This window comes from Cynocephalus volans, chromosome 8 (assembly GCF_027409185.1).
Source record: "Cynocephalus volans isolate mCynVol1 chromosome 8, mCynVol1.pri, whole genome shotgun sequence".
NCBI classification, from domain to species: domain Eukaryota; kingdom Metazoa; phylum Chordata; class Mammalia; order Dermoptera; family Cynocephalidae; genus Cynocephalus; species Cynocephalus volans.
In genome coordinates, this window is record NC_084467.1 from 57,361,851 (window position 1) to 57,382,499 (window position 20,649).

General features: G+C 33.8%; 1 protein-coding gene across 4 annotated transcripts in view; it reads left to right on the forward strand.

Moving 5' to 3' along the window:
• Nucleotides 1-20,649, forward strand: part of MIER1 (MIER1 transcriptional regulator) — a 56,500-nt gene that overhangs the window by 22,356 nt on the left and 13,495 nt on the right. For all 4 annotated transcript variants that reach the window (XM_063105332.1, XM_063105328.1, XM_063105329.1 and 1 more), the window contains 4 exons: nt 6,740-6,901; nt 7,595-7,727; nt 10,140-10,204; nt 14,416-14,488. In XM_063105332.1, the coding sequence (XP_062961402.1) occupies nt 6,740-6,901; nt 7,595-7,727; nt 10,140-10,204; nt 14,416-14,488 (433 nt within the window). The remainder of the gene's footprint in view (nt 1-6,739; nt 6,902-7,594; nt 7,728-10,139; nt 10,205-14,415; nt 14,489-20,649) is intronic.

Below are 20,649 nucleotides of genomic sequence, written 5' to 3' on the forward strand. Positions count from 1 at the left end.
AAAAAGTGAACAAGATTTTGTCATGTTGATTGCTGATTTGCTTTTATAGAAGCAAAGTATTATTTATGTCAGGAAATTGGTAAAGTGTTTTTCACCTCGCACTTTGTTCGCATGAAAATGGATTTTTGATGTAATTTGTGGCAGAACTCTGACAATTGATTCATTCAGGACTTATAACTGCATAGCATGTGGTTTTAAGTTTATTCAATTTGAATTCTAAAATTTGTAATGAAAGCTAACTATTGATAGAAGCTTTGATGTGTATTGTTACATTTGCATGCATGTATCCTGTCAATAGAAAAGGTATATTAATTATATAATTTCAGCATTTAGATGTTTTACTAAAACTAGATATAGGTTAGAATTTATTGTGGTGATCTTAAAAGGGGTGTCAAAATCATTTCCATGGTAAATAGACTTTTATTTGAAATAAATAGCTGTACTCAGAGTTAACTCTGTTTTCCAAATGTACTCTTAAAACTCAAAAGACGCTGAATGTACACAACTGTAGCAGTCCATTTGGGAAAAGAAATATCAGGATTATAATATCTCTATATACATAGATATGCTTTAAGAAAAAATTATACCATAACAATATGAATACTTAATATACTTTTTAAAGTGCTAGATGTGTTCCATCCAGTAAATCTCCAGAGTTAGAGAATAAAGATTAAAATGTGAGAAACTGAGATTTTTTTTGAAGAATATACACAACATGAATTGTATAGATACAAAAGAAACCCCAGTGTGGGAATTATAAAGAAGAGTTCACTGCCTCCATTCCTTCATAGTTTATCTTGTAGTCAAGCCCCAAGTTCAAGAGCTTGGTTACCTTAGGAACTGTCCCTCTAGTCCAATCTGAATGTGGTCCCTTAGGCCTTCTCGGCTGGAATCAGCCTCTTTCCTTCTTTTTCCCCTCTTCATAAGCATTTATTGGTAAGTCAGTTTTGGTGTAATTGGTATGAGAAGAGTACTGTGTCTATACACCAAATGGCCCTGACTTGAACACCATCATCTGCTGCCCGGCACAGTCATTTCTTCGTGACTGACCCCGATGTGAGGAAGAAGGAGCCACCTCTTTAGCATCCACGAGATGCATACCACTCCAACCTGACAATACTATTGTCTGTTGGTGTTTGATAACTTTGCCCTATTGTCTTTCTTATATGATGTTTGTCTTTTTTTTTTTTTTTTTTTTGTCTTTTTGTGACCGGTAAGGGGATAGCAACCCTTGGCTTTGTGTCGTCCACACCGCGCTCAGCCAGTGAGCACACTGGCCATCCCTATATAGGATCCGAACCCGCGGTGGGAGCGCCACTGCGCTCCCAAGTGCTGCACTCTCCCGAGTGTGCCACGGGGCCGGCCCTGATGTTTGTCTTTTAAAAAGTCCATTCTTTCTACCTCCAGCCTCCCTTTGGCTTATGGAGACATGATTGCCCCTCTTTTTGTTACAGTGCTTACACAACTTATTTCTTAAACAACACTATACAAGTTTAGTGCACGTTCATATATTTTTATTCATCTTGTACTGTGCCTATTTTCCTTATTCTTATAATCTTTCAACCCATCATATCTTATTTCACACTACATCAGAATAATGTACACTTAACCTAAGATCAGGTTTCAAGGAAGGCAATATATATGCATGTGTATGTAAAAGCAGTGTAAAGCAGTGAGTCAGACTGCCTGCGTTCATAATTCAGCTGCACTACTTATTCAGTGTTTGGCTTTGGATAAGTTACTCAACATTGTTGAGCTTCAGTTATTACAAGGATAGTATATCTAAAGCACTTAGTACAATGTCTGGCACATGATAAGCACCAAATAAATCTTAGTAGTTATATCATTCATAAGATTTTTAAAGAGGTCTGTGACCTACAGCTGTGAAAACCCACTCCTTGACCCACAGTTTTCTGTTTCACTTTGCTCCCCTGTTTCTGTACCCTTAACACTTGTATGAATGTAAATAAAATACTGTTGTCACTTTAGTGTGATATTTCAGTTTAAGTTGAGGGAAGACCATTAGTACCTGGTAGAATGCAGATTTTGATGATACAAGCTAGTGGACCAAGTGACTGACAGGCCCTAGCATAATAATGTACTGTTGGTGAAGTTTTATTCATCTTTTAGTCTTTTTTCAGAAGGAAATAACAGAATATTTGCTTTACAAAATATCATTACTGTTGTAGCATCAGAATTTGGAGGTGCAGAGACAGAAGTCTATGTGGAACTAGCTTAGGCAAAATGAAGAATTTAGTGTAATGCTCATGGAATTTCATTAAGGTAAAGGATATATCTAGGCTTCAGGGACTCAAATGCCACCAGAGTATATTTTCTCCGTCTCTGCTTTTCTACATGGTTGGCTTCCTTTTTCAGACCAACTTTTTGTTATATGATCCTGTCAGTTCCAAGATCTCCTCCATTTGCTGCTTGAGACAGTCTGTGTTTCTTTCTTTAGCTGCTGTTGATAAAATTCCAGAAACAAACTATGGACAAGCTTGGGTCTTGTGCCCACGGCAATCGTATGGACAGGGACTGCAGTGATTCCTGTTGGGTCAGATGCTATAGTCCAGGAGGTGAGCTTTCAATTAAAATAGATGCTTGAAATGGTGGAAAGAATATTTTCTTGGAGAAGATGAGTACAGAAGTAAAAGACAGTAGGAAAGGGATGAGGGGCAGATAACAAGAAATAATTCTTACATGGTAACCTGTTTTTGCTTGCTAAATCTTTAAATACTTCAGTTAGCATAAAGTAGGGACACAGTAAATGTTACTTTAATTTGAAACAGGATTCCTCAGCAAAACTGATTCTGATTTTTACTGTAGTTGTAGCCCAGTGTTTGCTGCAAGATCTTCACTTTAACTTTAGATCAGATAAGATACCTTTCATAGTACTGTTAAGCTCTGACTTGTGTTCTCAGTGGTGATAATTGCTTTTTCCTTGTTGCTTACTAACTTGATATTGGGTGACAGGTTAAGCTACAGTTTAATACTTAAGCAAAAGCATAATACCACTATATACTCCTAGTTTTTAATATTAAGCAAGCATTTTTTTGATGGAATAGGCAAGGGTATTTTGTTTGCACATAATAGAACTGCCTAAAAATAATGTTGACTAAAAAGAAACTTTATTAGGCATTATGTGAATGTGTAGCTGGCTCCAAGGAATGTATGGAACCAGGGATTCAGCATCACCAAGGTATCCACCACTCCTAACCCCTGAGTAAATTCTGTTGATTTCTTCTGCAGGATCTCTTCGTTTGTTTTGTTTTGTTTTGCTTTGCTTTATTTTGTTTCCCCAACCACTAATTTAGTTTAGGTTCTGATTACACTACAGGTGAATGTGTAGTGAATAATAGTAATGGGTTCCCACCTAGCTCAGTCTCCTTAGCAGACTAAATTTTTCCCTGCCTAAGTACATGCTGAAAATTTTGTTATGTGTGTAATTTTCCCTTAACCTTTCCATAGTGTCAGTAACTGCTTGATAGCTACTCTGAAATTGAGTCAAAAGTAGAGTATAACATATTCCTTTAGACACTAGGTAAAACTGGAGTGAGTAGGTAAAAATACCAACCCTAACTTTCAGTAATCTATAACTAATCTTTCAGTGATCTATGGCCTTCTGAAATTATATTTCTTTTTTTTTTAGTTACTACGATGGTATGTCTGATCTAGTCAGGGTGAACTCATCATTCATTACTGTTTTTATACCTTTGCATTTGTAAGTTCCTCTGATTTGAATGCCTTTTCTCTATCTGTACCATTTCTACAAGGGTACGTCAACAAGTTTATGGAAAAATAGAATTAAAAGATAATGTGAATCTTCATAAACTTTTTGAGGTACCTTCGTGTTACTCTTCTAATTCAAGCTGTTCTCCAACTGCACAGTGATCAAGCCACTTTTAACTCTCTTTTCTCTACTTAATCAGTATTGGAGGTGCTGCTGAATTTTTCTTTGAGAAATGAATTTTTATAAAGTGAGTCATACTTCTTATCTGTGTATCCAAGAGGGAAAAATCTTATCTAACTATGGATATCAGATACTCTACATTCTTGATAGTGGTTTTAAACACACACACACACACACACACACACACACACACTCTCTCTCTCTCTCTCTCTCTCTCTCTCTCTCTCTCTCTCTCTCTCTCTCTCTCTCTCCTTTCCATGCAGTTAGTATGTCACTTACCCTTTGGACAGATCACTGAGGTAGATATGATTTGTTAGTGATAAGCTTTATTAAAGGTAATGTTCAAGTTTTATTACCTCCCACTGGAAAGGCTGATTTGCAGGTATCTTACACCCGCGAGATTAGTGCCTCTCCAGGTGATCTCGCACCAATAGCATCAGCAGTTGCATCAGCATCACCTAAGACTTTTTAAAAATGCAGATTCTCAGGCCCCATTTAAGACCTACTAGGTCAGAAACTCTGTGGTGAGGCCCAGCAACCTGTTTTATTAAGCTCTTAAGGTGATTCTAATTATCTTGAATAAGACAGACCCAACAGTAAATAGCCTGAGCGCATTTATTTGATTGTTAATCTGCCTCTTAGAGTAGACTAAGTACCATGGTATAGTCAGAAGATGAGTTCAGAATAGAGTACTGCCATTTAATTAGCTGTGTGGTCTCCAAAGTATTGATGAACTGAGTTTTCTAGAAATTAGAAGTAGTAGTAGCATATGTTTAGATAGTTTTGAGATGCACTAAATATGAAAAAGCTCTTTATGAATTCTTAAGGCCCATGTAAACGTTGGTTAAATGTTAGGCTAACATGCTTTTTTCTTGTTTGGCCCTTATTCATAGTAGTAACTTTAGTGAAGTCATAGTAATGACTTCAGTTGCTAAACCTGTTTTAATTTGGGTGCAGGATGTAAACTTTAGGAAAGTTATATGAGCTGGGATTAGGAAGTTTCATCTCTACCATTATGTGATGTTTCTCTCTGCAGGATTTCCTTATTTGCAAATAAGTGTATCGAACACTCCAATCTGGTACTTGTAAGGATCTGATGAGATTGTGTAATGTTTGACTGTGCTTGCTTTCTTATGAGAAAATAAGGCAGTGAAATCAAAGTACCAATCACAAATGCTTCCCACGTAGAAGACACTTTATGGCAGCTATTTGTTATTCTTGTGTACAAAACTAGCCTTTTCTATATCTTTCTGTTATTCTACTTTTATGTTTTAGTTTTAGTTCTTAAGTATCTGCCTTCTAATTCCTGTGTTTCAGTGTCCTGTACAATGTCTGTAGTACAAGGACCAGGTCTGCATGGACCAAATCCTTGACACTTCAAGCATTGTTTGTGTTGTACTTTGAGAACCATGATGTAAGAGCTGTCAGTTAAGTATGCCAGCTGTTTTGCAGCTGGAGTAGCAATACTTTGTCCCTCATACAGTTACCTCTTTTCAGGTTGTAGCTTGTGCAAATTATTAGGGCTCTCAGAATTGATCTGTCTTTCAAAAACAGATTCACAAACTGATTTATAACCAGAATATCCATTTACAAGTAAAATAGAACTGTTGAATGTCATTTTCTCTCTTATTTCTCCCTATAAGAAAATCTTATAGTCATTATATTGCTTCTTGAACATGGATTCCGAGTGATGGGGGTTAACTGTATGTTCTAAGTGGTAGTGTCATCAGGTTATATTATCCAGTCTGATGTACCCCTCTCCACTGTAGCAGTGTGTTCAACACATGAGCTAGACTTACTTCTGTCCATGAATAAAGCGATGACTGCTGGGGAAATATAAAACATTTCTTATTCATGAACACTATTTTTCTAGGTTGTAAACTGGCTGACTACTCTTTTTCTTCAGAGTGTGTGTTCGTGTTGTGTGGTGTGTTTGTATATGTGTTCAAAAGATTTGGATTAAATATTCTTTTTATTATCAGAACTCTGTCATGTTTCCCTGATACTTTACATTACATGATCATTGATTAGAGTGAGTGCCTTCTACAGAAAGCTGTTTTCATTTTACTGCATATGGATATTTTTTCATCCAGAGGGTATGTTTTTTGGGGGGATTGAGGGAGGTCCCTGGCTGAGGCATCTTGGTGTACGGATAAAAGTATGGACTTTTGGAGTTAGACTGTTTAAATCTGGCTCTTCTACCTGTAACCTGTGTGATCTTTGAGAAAATTGCTTAATTGGTCAGCCTCTGTTTCCTCATCTTTGAAATGAAGATAATGTAACAATTCTGTAAGACAAATGGTAAGGATTGCATGAGATAATTTTATATGTAAGTGGAGATAACCATAGAAAAGAATATATGGTAAACAGAATTTATTATCATTTCTGTGTATCGTTGCTGTTTTTCTTTTAGTGTGTTTGGGTTGGGCTATGGATTTTATTTTTTCTTTCTCATTTTAACTTAGTTTTCAGTCTGTCTTCTAATTAATCTATTTCTCCATACACAAATTAAGTGTGGTACTCTTATTATGTATGAATTTCATATATTGTGTTAAAATTGTAAAAATAAAATTGTTTTAGACCACTGTTAAGTTTTTATCATTCTAAAAGGTTTTGTTGTTAGCAATTAGAATTGGTTAGTTTTATAAAAATACTTAAAGGACTGGGTTATTCCGAGGTTTCAGTAATTTTTTTAAGATTTAAGAATTCTTGATACAGTTCTAAGAGTATTCTTCTGTATATAATGAGTACTCTATAGATTTGTGAACTGTAATGTAGAATGTGAAATACCACTGATTCAGAAATTAACTTTTATTTTTGTCTGTTTAGGAAGGTGACATGCCAATTCATGAACTTCTCAGCCTTTATGGTTATGATAGTACTGTTCGACTACCTGAAGAAGATGAGGAAGAAGAAGAGGAGGAAGAAGAAGGTGAAGATGATGAGGATGCTGATAATGATGACAACAGTGGCTGTAGTGGGGAAAATAAAGTAAGGGTCTATACATATATGTTTAAGATTATAATCTTTATTGTTGAGGTTATAATTTCTTGATATATTCATTTTATGTTTTATAATCTTTACTCTTTCTGATTTTAAAAGTAATGCACTTCATTGTTAAAAATTAAGATGTTAGAGAAATATGTAATATAAAAGTTGGAAATCCCCTGTAATCTATTCCTGAGAGGTAACAGTTTATAGTCTATGTCATTCTTTTCAGTGCTTATTCTAGATAATTTATCCCAAGTTTTTAGAAAATGCTATTTATTGCTCTTTAAATAATAAAGGCTAATTGGCAGTTCTGTATTTATTTTTCTTATTTTAATTTGAAATAATTTTAGATACACAGAAGAGGTTCAAAGATAGTATAGAAAATTCCTGTATACTAATAACCCCACTTCCCCTAATGTTAACATCTTATGTACCCATGGTATAATTATCAAAACTAAGAACTCAGCACTGGTACGGTATTATTAACTAAACTATGGACAGTTTGGATTTCACTAGTTTTTCCCACTAATGTCCTTTTTTCCTGTTCCAGGAGCCAACCCAGGATACCACATTGCATTTAGTATATTCATTTTAGTTTTCTAGTTGTATTTAAAACGAAATTTGAATACCATCGTCTTTCATTTGCAACAGTTTTCTTTACATCTTAAAGAAATTTAATTTATTATTTCACAGGAAGAGAATATAAAGGATTCATCGGGTCAAGAGGATGAAACTCAGTCTTCCAATGGTGATCCATCACAATCTGTTGCTTCTCAAGATGCCCAGGAAATAATCCGCCCACGTCGATGTAAATATTTTGATACAAGTAAGTGGCACTGGTTCAGTGTAGTTTGATTTACTATTTTACGTATTACCTAAAACTCTAATTTTTTTCCACTGGTGTTTTTGTATTTATTTACTCTGAGATCTCTTTCAACAGTGAATGGATTTTATTGTAGGTTATTAGTTCAGCATGCTGGGGGGCCTTTTTGTCAGTGAATATGCTACAATAATTGTTGTGTTATTTATTACTTGACTTTGGGTGTGTTTCCTTGTTTTTGTTCTCTATTGGTATTTAAATGTTTGTTTTATGGTCATCATTTTTTTTTTTTTTTTGTCTTTTTTGTGACCGGCACTCAGCCAGTGAGTGCACCAGCCATTCCTATATAGGATCCGAACCTGCAGCGGGAGTGGCGCTGCGCTCCCAGCGCTGCACTCTCCCGAGTGCACCACGGGCTCGGCCCTGTGGTCATCTTTTTTATTTCTTATAGTTTTTCCCTTACTACATTTTCTTCATTTTCTGCTTTCTTTGCCTCTTAGCCTTTTTTAGGTATATTCATAAACATTGTTTTCTCTAACTAGAGGCTCCCAGGTCTAAAGAAATGGTTGACTCTTGAGGTAGGAATACATTAAAATAGAAGGAACTCCCCAAGTTATTCTAGAGTTATTGTCTAGTCAGAGATGGCCAGTAGTTAAGGCAACATTTAATGTATGTATTTTAAATATTTGCATGTTTCACATGCTCCACCATGTTTTATTCTAAGTATGAATTATTATTTTAGAAGACAGCTCTTTGGTAAAAACAAATCAGTTACCAGTGTTAGCAGTTTTAATTTGTGATCTAAATTTCTTATACTTTAAAAGGAAGAGAAACACTTGAAGAAAAATAATGTTTCATGAAATGTAGTAAGGTAATAACTGATTGAACATAGCTACTGCTATGTATAATGATTTGTTACTCATTTGATTTAAGAGTGACTGTAGTACTTCTAATAATAATTTTTGCATAATAATAATTGTGAGTTTGATCAAAGATCTAGTCCAAGTGAAAAGTGTGTTACTTGTAAGGAGAGATTAATTACTGAAATAATTGTGTTAATTTTAAGTTTGGGGGAAATGTGTTGTTGTTTTTCCCTTTAGTTAAATGAAGAGCAGATCCATTGCTAAAGTTTGCTTCAATATTTTTTTTCGTAATTCTAATCTGGTATTTCAGTTGTGATGTATGTGTGGAGGCTATACATATACCATCTATCTTAGCTTTTCCATAGGAAGAATTAATGGGGAAAGTAAAGTAAGTTTACATATATATATGCTTAAGATTGTGGTCTTTATTCTTGCTGACGTTATAATTTCTGAATACGTTAATTTTGATTACCTATTTTTATAATCTTTACTCTTTCTGATTTTAGAAGTAATACATGTAAATGTTAAACATTAAGTTGTTATAGAAATATGTGATATAAAAATTGAAAATCCCCTATAATTCACCCCTGAGAGTTAATGGTTTAGTCTGTCATTCTTTTCAGTGCTTATTCTAAATAATATGTACCAACTTCTGAAAAATTCTGTTCATTTTATTTCTGTATGTAATGTTCTTTTAAACTTCGTGTGTCATTTGAGATTTGAGAGGCACTAACAAGCTAATAGTTTTCAGACTTCCCACCCCGTTATGTAATAGTCTTATTCCAAAGTGTAAACATATAATAGCTTGAGTTCTCTGAATAAAAAGGAGATTGGAGAGAAGGGAGGTCTTTATATATACCTTCCTTTCACATGCTCCTCCTGAAGTGATGCTACGAAATTCCCAGTATTCCAAGGAGCGCTATTTGGAAATCAGTGTTTTGTCTAAACACTCATTGTATAAGTGAAGAAATTGAGAACTAATTCTGTTACCAGGCTGTTGGTGGCAGAATAAGGATTAGAAACAAGTCTAAAATGTCTCTATATCATTTTTTTCCCTTGAAGTTTTTGTAGGAAATCATTTCATGAGAATATAATTCTTCATGTGTAATTATTCTTTTATTAACTGTGTATATTGATAAAGTTAATGTAAGCCCTTTTGTGACATTTAAGTATTTAGTAAATTTTGAAATTTCCCCTTAATACAGGTGAGAGATATATTTATCTTTTTATAAAATAAAATGATGGTATGGAAATAATTGGATTTTGTTGAGTGAGTCAAACCAAGATTAGAAATTCAAATTTCTGATCTAGTCCTGAACTAGTGCTCAATTAGACTTTTGTTGTCCAAGAATGGTTTTTTGTTTATTTTTGTTTTGTTTTTGGTTTTGTGATAGGGTATTGATTATTTGATTAGAAATATCTTGGCCTACCTAACTCAACCAGATACCTTTGGGAATGTCCAAGTATTTGATGGTAGATGTGAAAACAATATACAGTTATAGATATTGGCAGGATAAGCAATCATTGTATAGTACTATTGTCTTATTTATTCCAGATAGTGAAATAGAAGAAGAATCTGAAGAAGATGAAGATTATATTCCATCAGAAGACTGGAAAAAGGTAGTTTAGAACCATACTTTTCCAAAACTTAGATAAGTTAATGTAAAAAAAAATCCAAGTATAATTATTCTTTTACTAATTATGTATATTGATAAAAGTTAATGTAAGCCCTTTTGTGACATTTAAGCATTTGGTAAATGTTTAAATTCCTCCCTAATAATCCAGGTAAGAGATATATTTATCTTTTTCTAAAATAAAGTGACAGTTTGGAAAGAATTGAACTATATTAAGCAAGCCAGTACTAAAACCAAGATTAGAAATCCAGATTTTTGATCTAGTCCTGAACTAGTTCTGAATGAGACTTTTGTTGCCCTCTAAAGAATATCACGTGATTTTTTGTTTTGGAAAGCAGTTGCAGAGGCTCTGACATTTGTTAAGTAAATTTTGTTTATTGTTTAGATTGCAAGTTTTTCATCCCATATTTCTTTATAAAGGGAAAACTATTAGGACAATTGAGTTTCATGTTGATATTTATAACTGGTAAGCATGTTTGTGAAAAGACAGATTTGGCCTTTCTATAACTACACTTAATTCAATAAGAAGGGCTGGCCAATTAGATCAGTTGGTTTAAGCGTGGTGTTAATAACACCAAGGTCAAGGGTTCAGATACCTGAAACAGCCAGCTGCCAAAAAAAAAAAAAATTAAATAAGTTAATTTCTAAGTTGAATTTAAAGATAATATATTGACAGTAGTTTCCAATTATAAAATTATGTAGTATTGTATCATGCAGTTAAATTGAAGAATTAATTTTAAGTTTTTGCAAAGGAGTTGCCCTCTTAGGAATATCTATCAAAATGTTATGTAGGATTGATTAAAACAAATTATATTTTTTTATTTATTTCTTCATATATATATATATATATATAGAAGAAATGATGTTATTCTTGTTGAGATATGGAACGCCTGATCTTTTTTTTTTTTTCTTTTTTTTAAATTCCAGCGAGGTTTTTGGTTGTTTTTCCTAGGTCTCACTTTAAATGTAGTGCATAACAATTATTGCTTTGGAGCAATATAGCCCAAAACACCAAATTGAGTGGACTTTTTATTCTTTTGAAGTCAAGATTGTTTGTTTAATTAGTTAATACTTTTGAGCCTTCTCCATGGTTTTTTATTTGTTGTTTTTGTTAGTTGGTTTAAAGTTGTCTGGGTTAGGATGCCCAAGGCAAACTTAAAAAAGAGCTGACCCTCTTGCCGATTAAAATAAGGGAACATCTCATATCTAAAGTTTATCTGTTAGGAAGAATGAAATATTCATATGAACTTGGACTGGGCTACCTAAGGATTCCAGGCTTCAGCCAAAATTTATCTATTTTGGGGTTTCCAAAGGGATGTTTCTCATAGATAAGCAGTGTGCCCCCTAGCAAAGGTATAGAGAAGCCATATAATTTTTAATAATTAGTGACTGGAGTCTAGAGTTGGGGAGACATGGTATTCTGCATTCAGTGACTGAATAACTTGTTTACATAGCTATTAAGAGACAGGAGGTGCTTTTCTCCAGAAGCTTATGTTTTTGCTGCAGAAGTGGAGGGATGTTCCTTGAAAGAAGTAGTATAAATACTGCTGACCCTTGAACAATCTAGGGGTTTGGGATGCCAACCCCCTGTGCACTTGAAATTTGCATATAACTTTTGACTCCCCCAAAAATGTACTAATAGCCTACTGTGGACCAGAAGCCTTACTGATATACAATTAACATATATTAACACATAATTTGTATATTATATGTATTATATACTGTATGCTTACAATAAAGTAAGCTACAGAAAAGAAAATATTAAAAAAATAAAAAAAAATTAAGAAAATTATAAGGAAGAGAAAAATTTTTAGTATATTTGTTGAAAAAAATTTGCATGTAAGTGGACCCACGTAGTTCAAATTCATGTTGTTCAAGGGTCAGCTGCATAACATAAGTAAATGCATTATTAAATGTTAAATTAAATGAAACCAACACAAAGCTATAGTAGTTAGAAGAAAGAGACATAAACGTGGGTTAGAATGGTAAGAAATAATTAGCCCAGTGTGTAGTACGTGTTACTTAATTTGAGTGATGGGACTGAAGACAGAAAACAAGAATCACAAAAGTTACTTACTCTTTATGTGACCTGTTTGGGCAAGTGTTCTTTAATCCAGTTTTTAATCTGATTCCTTCACCATACAGAAAAAGATGAAAACAACTAGAAAACTTGGGAATCCTATTAAATTGCTGTTTTCTACGATAATCCAAATTTATATATCTTTTTCTCTAGCATACATTAATTGTCTTCATATCTGTAATGTCCAGTAGATTATTTGATTAAGCATTCAGCACTTTTTTTTTTTTTAATGAATGAACAAAAGCTCAGAGGAAGGAGAGAACATGGGGGAGGTGCAACCTTCATTTCTGGGAAGTATTAGTCTCTTCCTCAGAAAAACTTACGTAAAGCAGCCCACAGTAACTCCAGATTGTTTTCTTTCATTATGATTTCATTGTAGTAAATCATTGTCAAGATTTAGAGATTCATTTTTTTTAAGGCTTATAAGATAAAATTTGATTTTTATAGAAACTAGGGTAGGGGAAATAGTGTTGAAGTCAAACCTGAATTTAAGTTATAGTTTTAGAACTTACTAATTATGTGTTTCTGAGGAAGATGCTTTTTCTGAGCTTCATCTGTTCACATATAATATGGGAACAACAATGTCAGCCTTATGGGACTTGGTGAAGACGAAATGAAAATTACATATTAGATACCTAGCACGTAATGATTCTAAATGAATTTCCCTTTCCTTCCCTACACTACAGAACAAATTAGGAGGTGAAAAGAAGTGTTTTGAACTTAATTGGAAAAGGAAGTTTCTTATCTTTATGCTGGTTCAGAAGTTCTCAACCATGTCTTCATGTTAGAATCACCTGGAGAACTTGTAAATACTCATTATCAAGGCCTTCATCTGTAGATTCTAAATTGGTCTGGAATAGGTCCAGGCATTGATATTTTTAGAAGCACCCCAGCCAGGGTTGAATATCTATTCTTTGGTAGTCAAAGGTGAGTAGTGTAAAAAGAGGCACAAAGAGTAACAATAGAGGACTCTTTATAGTGGAAGACATAAAGAGAATTCCTATATAAAGTGAAGAAAACTTGTATGTGATATTTTTTTTAGAAAACCCATCATGAGAATGGTTTTTCTGTACAGGTACAGCAATAACTTTATTACATAGAGCTTATCTTTAAAGTTATACTAGATAAAATCATATCTAACATCAGTGGGGTAACAATAACAGGAGAGAGGAACTTTTCAAATCCTGAGTTATCTAAACTTCCTAGACCATGATTTTGTTACTGTTCTGCTCAAGTCTTCATTTTGAAAATGCCAGTAAATTTGTTCTTAACATTTAGCCACCAGACAAAAGGGTCTGGTGTAATCTTGGTCCCCATGTGTTGTGAAATCTCATTGGTGGTGTTTTCCAGTTGCCTTTCTGAAGAGTCAGTTTCACTTAATCGGTGATTTGACTATATAGATTTGATTACCAGATTTCCTATAATTAGATTTTATGTTTGAGGAAGTGTTACTTTTCATTTTGTATTATTTTAATGAAAGTCAGGCAGTAACTTGCTTATCCTTCTGGCCCCTATTGAGCTTTATACAAACCCTTTTTTATTTCCTTTACCTTAAAGCTCTGCTTCTCAGACTTAAGTGTGTGTTAGAGTCACCTAGAGAGTTTGTTATAAGATACTAATTACTGAGTCCTACCCCCAGTTTCTGATTAAGTAGGTCTGTAGTGGGACCTGAGCATTTGCATTTCTAACAACTTCCCAGATGACACTGATGATGCTGATTCAGGGACCATATTTTGAGACCACTGTCTTAGTGTACATTCTCTGAAAATATCTGAATTTGACTATTTTTCAGGACGTTTTGCAGTTATCTTATTCATTGAATTATCACAGTTCACTTTTTTTCCCCCATATTTTGAAGTAAAGTTTTGTATTCATTGTCTACATTGCATTTCACCCCATTATTATTACTAATATTTTCATCCAATCATACCCAAACTCTTACCTATTATTAAGTCATTCATCCTCACAGTAGTCCTCTGAGGTAGCTAATTGGTTGTATCTGTATTTTATGACAGAAAAACCAGGAAATGTTTACCAAGAAGATGGTGAAGCTAGAAAATGGGTATAAAATCTTTGTTACTAGATCTTACTAATGTTTTATGATATTTTTAAAACAGGAGATTATGGTGGGCTCCATGTTTCAAGCAGAGATTCCAGTTGGCATTTGTAGATACAGAGAAAATGAAAAAGGTAGGTTATTCGTAAAATTACATAGCTGGATTTATGCCTTTGAAGTAATGAACTGTTACTTTGTATGTAAATGTGATAAGAACATGACAGGTTCCTAAGTAACACAATTGGTTTATGAAAGAGAACTCTGCATTATTTCTGTAAGAAGAAATATGTTTACTCTTTCTCCAGTTTTGTCCATAGAAACCTAGCAAAAGCAAGAAAAAGTGAATGCTTTTGTTTTTAAGTAACTTGAAACATCCCAATCATTTGTTCCTTTTTCCCCCCTATTTTAGATGTTTTGAACTTTTACCCTTTTCTGACCATTGTAATTTAGTTTTTAAAAGCAGATTATTTTATGTCAATGAAACACAGATTTAAAAACAAAATTGAGAGTAAACATCTATTTAAAAAGCTTATTTGCTTCTGAAACTTTGAATATTACTTACTAAAATGGAGTACTTTGACACTTGTGTTTTCAAAATAATTTGGGATTATAACTTGTATTCTTAAATTTCACATGATTTTTTTCATCATTTTATCTAAAAATATTAAAATAAGTCATACTTTCAATAACATGAAATATTTGAGGATTTATTTTAGAGGAGCCTATTTCAGATTATTCCTTTGAGTGGGTTCCAGAAAGAATGCTTATGTATGTGTGTTTTTAATGAGTTCATGTGCAGTGTGACATCACTCAGAGCTAGAGATCTTTCTTCATTTTTCTTTGTTTTCTTCTCCACATTTTAATGTTACTTATGCAGAGCCCTTTGGAGTTGTAGAAGTCTTTTGTTGTTTGTTTTCTTTTTAGCGTTCCCTCCAAAAACTTACTTTTATAATCTAAGTGTGCACTTTCTCTCAGGGCAAGCAGCAGGTCAGAAGCAGTCCAGGGAACACCACAGGCCAGTACATTTTTGTGACAGCAAAAATATTTTAACACACCATTTAAATGTTTAACAGCTTGCATTCACTTTTCAAGTTAATTTCTGTAATATTTCTATAACATTAAAGGAATCAATATGGAATGACCTTGTTATATATTGAAATTCTGTGTGTATGTTCTGTGAACATATTGTAATTGTGTGCAAAAACAAATCCATTGGCTTTTGTATTTATCTTTATAATTGAAATTTAAATATTATACTTATATAATGGTGAACACATGTTCACCATTGAGTTCTGCAGATAAATGACATTTGTTCCTTTTTAATTAAACTTCTTTTAAATTTTGGCTGTGAAATATAGTACTGCCTGTCTTTGAAAGTTTCATATATAGTAGATGGGTAGGAAACAACTCAGTTTTATGAATATTACCTCAGCAAATGAATATTACTGCTGAAGGTAATTTTAATTATCTCTTAATGCTCATATTTTTTCTTTTATTTTCATGTTTGTATTACCAAGTGTCACAGTAAATAAGTGATCACAATCTAATTTTTAATGTTTTTAATTCTGGCTTAATGTTTTCAATTTTAATATGATTTTAGAAAGCAGTTATAGGTAGTTTTTTTCAGGAAGCAGTATGATTTATGAAGCTTTATTGAGAATTTAAGCATGTTAGATTGTGTAAGGAGGATCAGATTAGACTTAGCAGAGTGACATTGCTTTGGAGGGGTCACTGTGGTACAGGGCCTTTCCTCAGCCTCACAGTTCTAGAAATTCATACTTTTGTCAGGATGCCCAAAATTTATCTTCACTTAGGGTACCTTGTGTACGCAAACCAAACTCATGAAACTGTTATGTAAACCATATTGTTAGAAAATAAATGTTGTTAAAGGAATAATGGTGATTAGTGCATTCTTATGGAAAAAATTTCACAGGATATTTTTTATTGGTTTGGTGAGCAAAAGTGCCGTAAAACTAAGATATCTTGATCTTTATTGGAGGGATAATTTGACAGATGGATCAGAATTGTCCTTTTCATTGATATATGGAGATGTTCTTACTAAGTATCCTGGAGGGACATTGACAAAATTTTTTCTCTGTCACCTTTTTTTTTTTACTGGGCTCTGTGCAGATTATATATTTCTCATTGGTTATCACTCCTACTTCAAATAATTGAACAAGATTTGTTAGTTACAGTCAAGCTCCTTCGAACCTCTTTCTCTTTTGGTTATTAAAAAATCTCCTTAGCCATATACGTTTATTAACATTTTCTGAAATTCATATAAATTATCACATACTTAACACATTGTATTGTAACCATTTATTTATTCATCTTTATATTCTTAATACTAATTAGATCTATCTTTGCCAAATAGGTACTTATTAACTCAGGCGCCAAATGTTTGCTAGGTGGTTACAGAAGAATGTTAACAGAACTAATGTGGAGTCAGTGAATTTGGATCATTACATAGGCATTTGGCCTTGCATTATACTTTTTCTCCTCATCAATAAAATAATAATAATAGGGTTTACAGAGCTGTTGTGAGGATTACGTGTGGTATTTTTATGTATAGCACTTAGTAGGATAGTGTCTGGTACATAGTGCTTAATAAGTGACATTAATATTCAATAGATGCTTAATCTTGTCTATTTAGGTTTTATTGATCAAATTTCCAGAAAAAATCAGTTGATGCCCTTTTGCTTGCAGGACCCAATACAGTTAGCTTAAGGAAAAAAGAGTTTACTGGATTGCTTTACTGGAAATCTGTATTGGTCTGGATTCAAATATGCGGGTACTTCAAAAAGTTCATGGACAGATTCATATCATCTTCTTTTTTTTTTTTTTGGTTCTTTTTGTGTGTGTGTGTGACTGGTAAAGGGATCGTAACCCTTGGCTTGGTTTCGCCCGCACCTTGCTCAGCCAGTGAGCGCACCAGTGAGCGCACCAGCCATCCCTATATAGCATCCGAACCTGCTGCGGGAGCGCCGCACTCTCCCGAGTGAGCCACGGGGTCAGCCCTCAGATTATCTTCTAATACTGTTTTTCCATGATCTTTTTGAAGTAGTATGCTTGTGTAACTGTATTCAGGGACTCTTAGGATATCACATGTTCCTTCCTTCTCTCTTTCCTTTATTGTCAGACAATTTTAGATGGATACTGAGAGCTCTTGCCTTGTGCTTTACACTGTCCTTATAGCTAAAGAACCAACCGATATGATTTCCCCATTTCCCAGAGCTCCGGCAAAAGTCCTGAAAAGAGCCCCTATTGACTGAGCTTGTGTCACATACCCAGCTAGAAGTAATTACTGTGACCAGATAGATGAGTGAGTACTGTGGCTTGCCCTGGGTCATTTATCTATTCCTGGGACTCCAGTGGGTACTGGCAGTCCCACTCAGACCATATGAGAAAGGGCTTAATTCCCATGGAGATGTGGGGCAGATGAAAAGCATTGTACTTCTTCCTAAGGTAATTGTGAAAGTTATGCATGTGTTTTATTGTTTTTCCCATGTACTAAACTGAGTAAACACTGGTTTTGTTGTATGACTGGATAAGGAATGCTGATAAACATGTACAATGCACAGGACAGCTCCCCACCACTAAGAATTATCTGGCCAAAAATGTCAGTAGTGTCAAGGTTGAGAACCGTAGACTAGATAAATTGAGAATTAAATGGGCTATCTCAGAAAAAAAGAAAAAGGTCAAGGGAAGGGAGCAATTAACTGTATTCCCAGTCAAATTTTTATACTTTCATGACATAAATTTTAGATGACTAGGAGTTACTAAGCAGTGAATAGCAAAGGACTGTGTAAATTGTTTCTAATGAAAATTTGGCAAATTATTTTTAATTTTTAAATAACTTACTGGAAAATGAACAAATGCAATACTCATGAATTAATTCACAATACTGTGAATTAATTAGTAAGAAATGCAGAATCTGGGCCCTATCTCACACATGCTGAGTCAGAATCTATGCTTTAACAAGACACCATAAGGAGCGCTTCATCACCTAACCTGTGTTAATATACTAGTGAACTGCTTTCTGAACTCTGTTACTCATTTATAATCACATACAAATTATGCCTTCCAGTAATATGAGGTGGATATATTTGTGGTTGCTTTTTTAAAGTTCTAATACAGTCATGCGCCACGAAACGTTTTGGTCAATAATGGATCACATATACAGTGATTCATAAGATTATAATGTATGTATCATATATAAGCCTAGGTATATAGTAGGCTCTACTCTCTAGGTTTGTGTAAGTATACCTTATGATGTTTGCACAACAACAAAATATCCTGACTCATTTCTCAGAACATATCCCTGTCATTCAGTAACACATGACTGCACTTAAGGTTAGTAATTGAGTTAGAATGAATTAGAGAAGATTCCATTACATTTCAGTGATTGTGATTTTTCAACATTCAGCATGTTCGTGCCACTTAATTACAATAAAGAGTAATTTTTTTCTTTATTGCTGTTACAGAGTTTATCCCTAAATATTGTATATATAGACTTTATTTTTCTTTTGTTTTTGTGTTTTATGATGATAGTGAAGTTCTTCTGAATTTCTTATCCTCTTTGGCATTTTAGTCATTCCATAACAGACATTTAATTAAAAAACAACTGTTTATTTTATTTAGATTATAGTCAGAAGTTACATATTTTATTTAGAGTGTAAACTTAACTGGTAAATAATTTGTTCTGTGTCTGGAACCAGTAAAGGTAATATAGCTTATTCTGTGTTGAGATGCTAATTCTCACCTCCTAGTCATTATTGAATATATTATAATTGCATAAAATGAAGTGTTCTATTATTCTGAGGTTAATGAAATAATCAGGGCTAGCCTGTCTAGCCCACAGTCAGGGGTCTGACTTGTCATTTGGCGCCATCTGGTGATGGTTGTCTAATAGGCTTACTTAAGGACATCTCTGTATCCTATGGCTGCCTGGGACTTCCAGAATATTTGCAGTGATTCCAGAAATATCTCAGGTGGTTCGTGCTTATTTCATAAACCTAAGTGGGGGTGTCTAAGTGGGAGAACACTTGAGATTCAGTGACCCACCCTTCACCTTCCTCTTCCTGAGTCCAGGGTTTTCTTATATGGCTCAGCCACCACCCCAAGAATGTAAGAACTGTAGTCTTCTCCCTTTGGAGAACAGAGGCTGAACAGAGAACAGAAATCAATAGCAGTACATCCAAAATCACTTTATCATGGGAGTTTTATTATGTTTACAATTTAGAGCTTAACTGGGATTTTACCAGCAGGTTAGAAAAGGAATGACGGACATATCTTAAGGAAAAATGTCTAGATGTTATCTTTCAGGCTATACTTTTAGAGTATTTATTTTGGGAAACTAAAAGGTAGAAGAAGGTTTTGAACTGTATGTGCGTGAGTGGGGAGACAAGGTAATTTCTGTAAAAATGCTTAATGTGTTTCCTAGTATATAGGAGATGCTTAATTAATGTTAATTCCTTTTCATACTACAAGGAACTTTGACCCTGTCAGTTATCCTTTGTCTCTTAAAGTCTTTCTCAAGCTAGCTCCTTCCTATTAGCAGTTTTGTCTCCTACCTAAAGACAAACAAAAACAACATAAAAACTTTCTTCAACTCTCCATGCATTCTAGTTACTGCCCTGTCTTCACCCTTACAACCAAACTTTTCAGAAGTTTTCTACTTTATTTCTTCACTTTCCTTTACTCTTGAGTCCTCTCCATTATGGCTTCTGCTTTCAACAGAAACAGTTCTCACAGCATTCATCTCCTTGTCAGTAAACCCAGCATACCTTTTTCAGTTTTCATTTTGGTCACTCAACAGTATTTAACTAGCCTTTGAAACTACTGCTTAAAACACTTCTTTTTCTTAGCTGCTATAATGCTACACTCTTGTAAAATTGGTATTTCTTCTATCTCATGACTATTTCTTCTTAATTTTATCTATGTTTTCATCTTCCTGTCATTTAGAATTCCACAAGGCTGTATGTCTCAGGTCATCTCCTTTACATTCACTTTTTTAATTTTTGGTGAGATTTAGGCTTTAATTTTATTTAATAAAAATTGTGATAAAATTTAAATGCTTTTTTAAAAAAACTAAATGAGTTATTTTTATGAAAAAGATTTATAGCATCATAGAAAAATATAAAGAAAATTTAGAAATTGCCCCAAATTTCACCACCAAGAAATGAGTGTTAACATTTGGTGAGCGTTCTTCTAGACATCTTTTCAAAAATAATAATTGGAGCTGATATCCATTGAACCTCAATATGTGCCAGAACTGTTTTAAAGTACTTTAAGT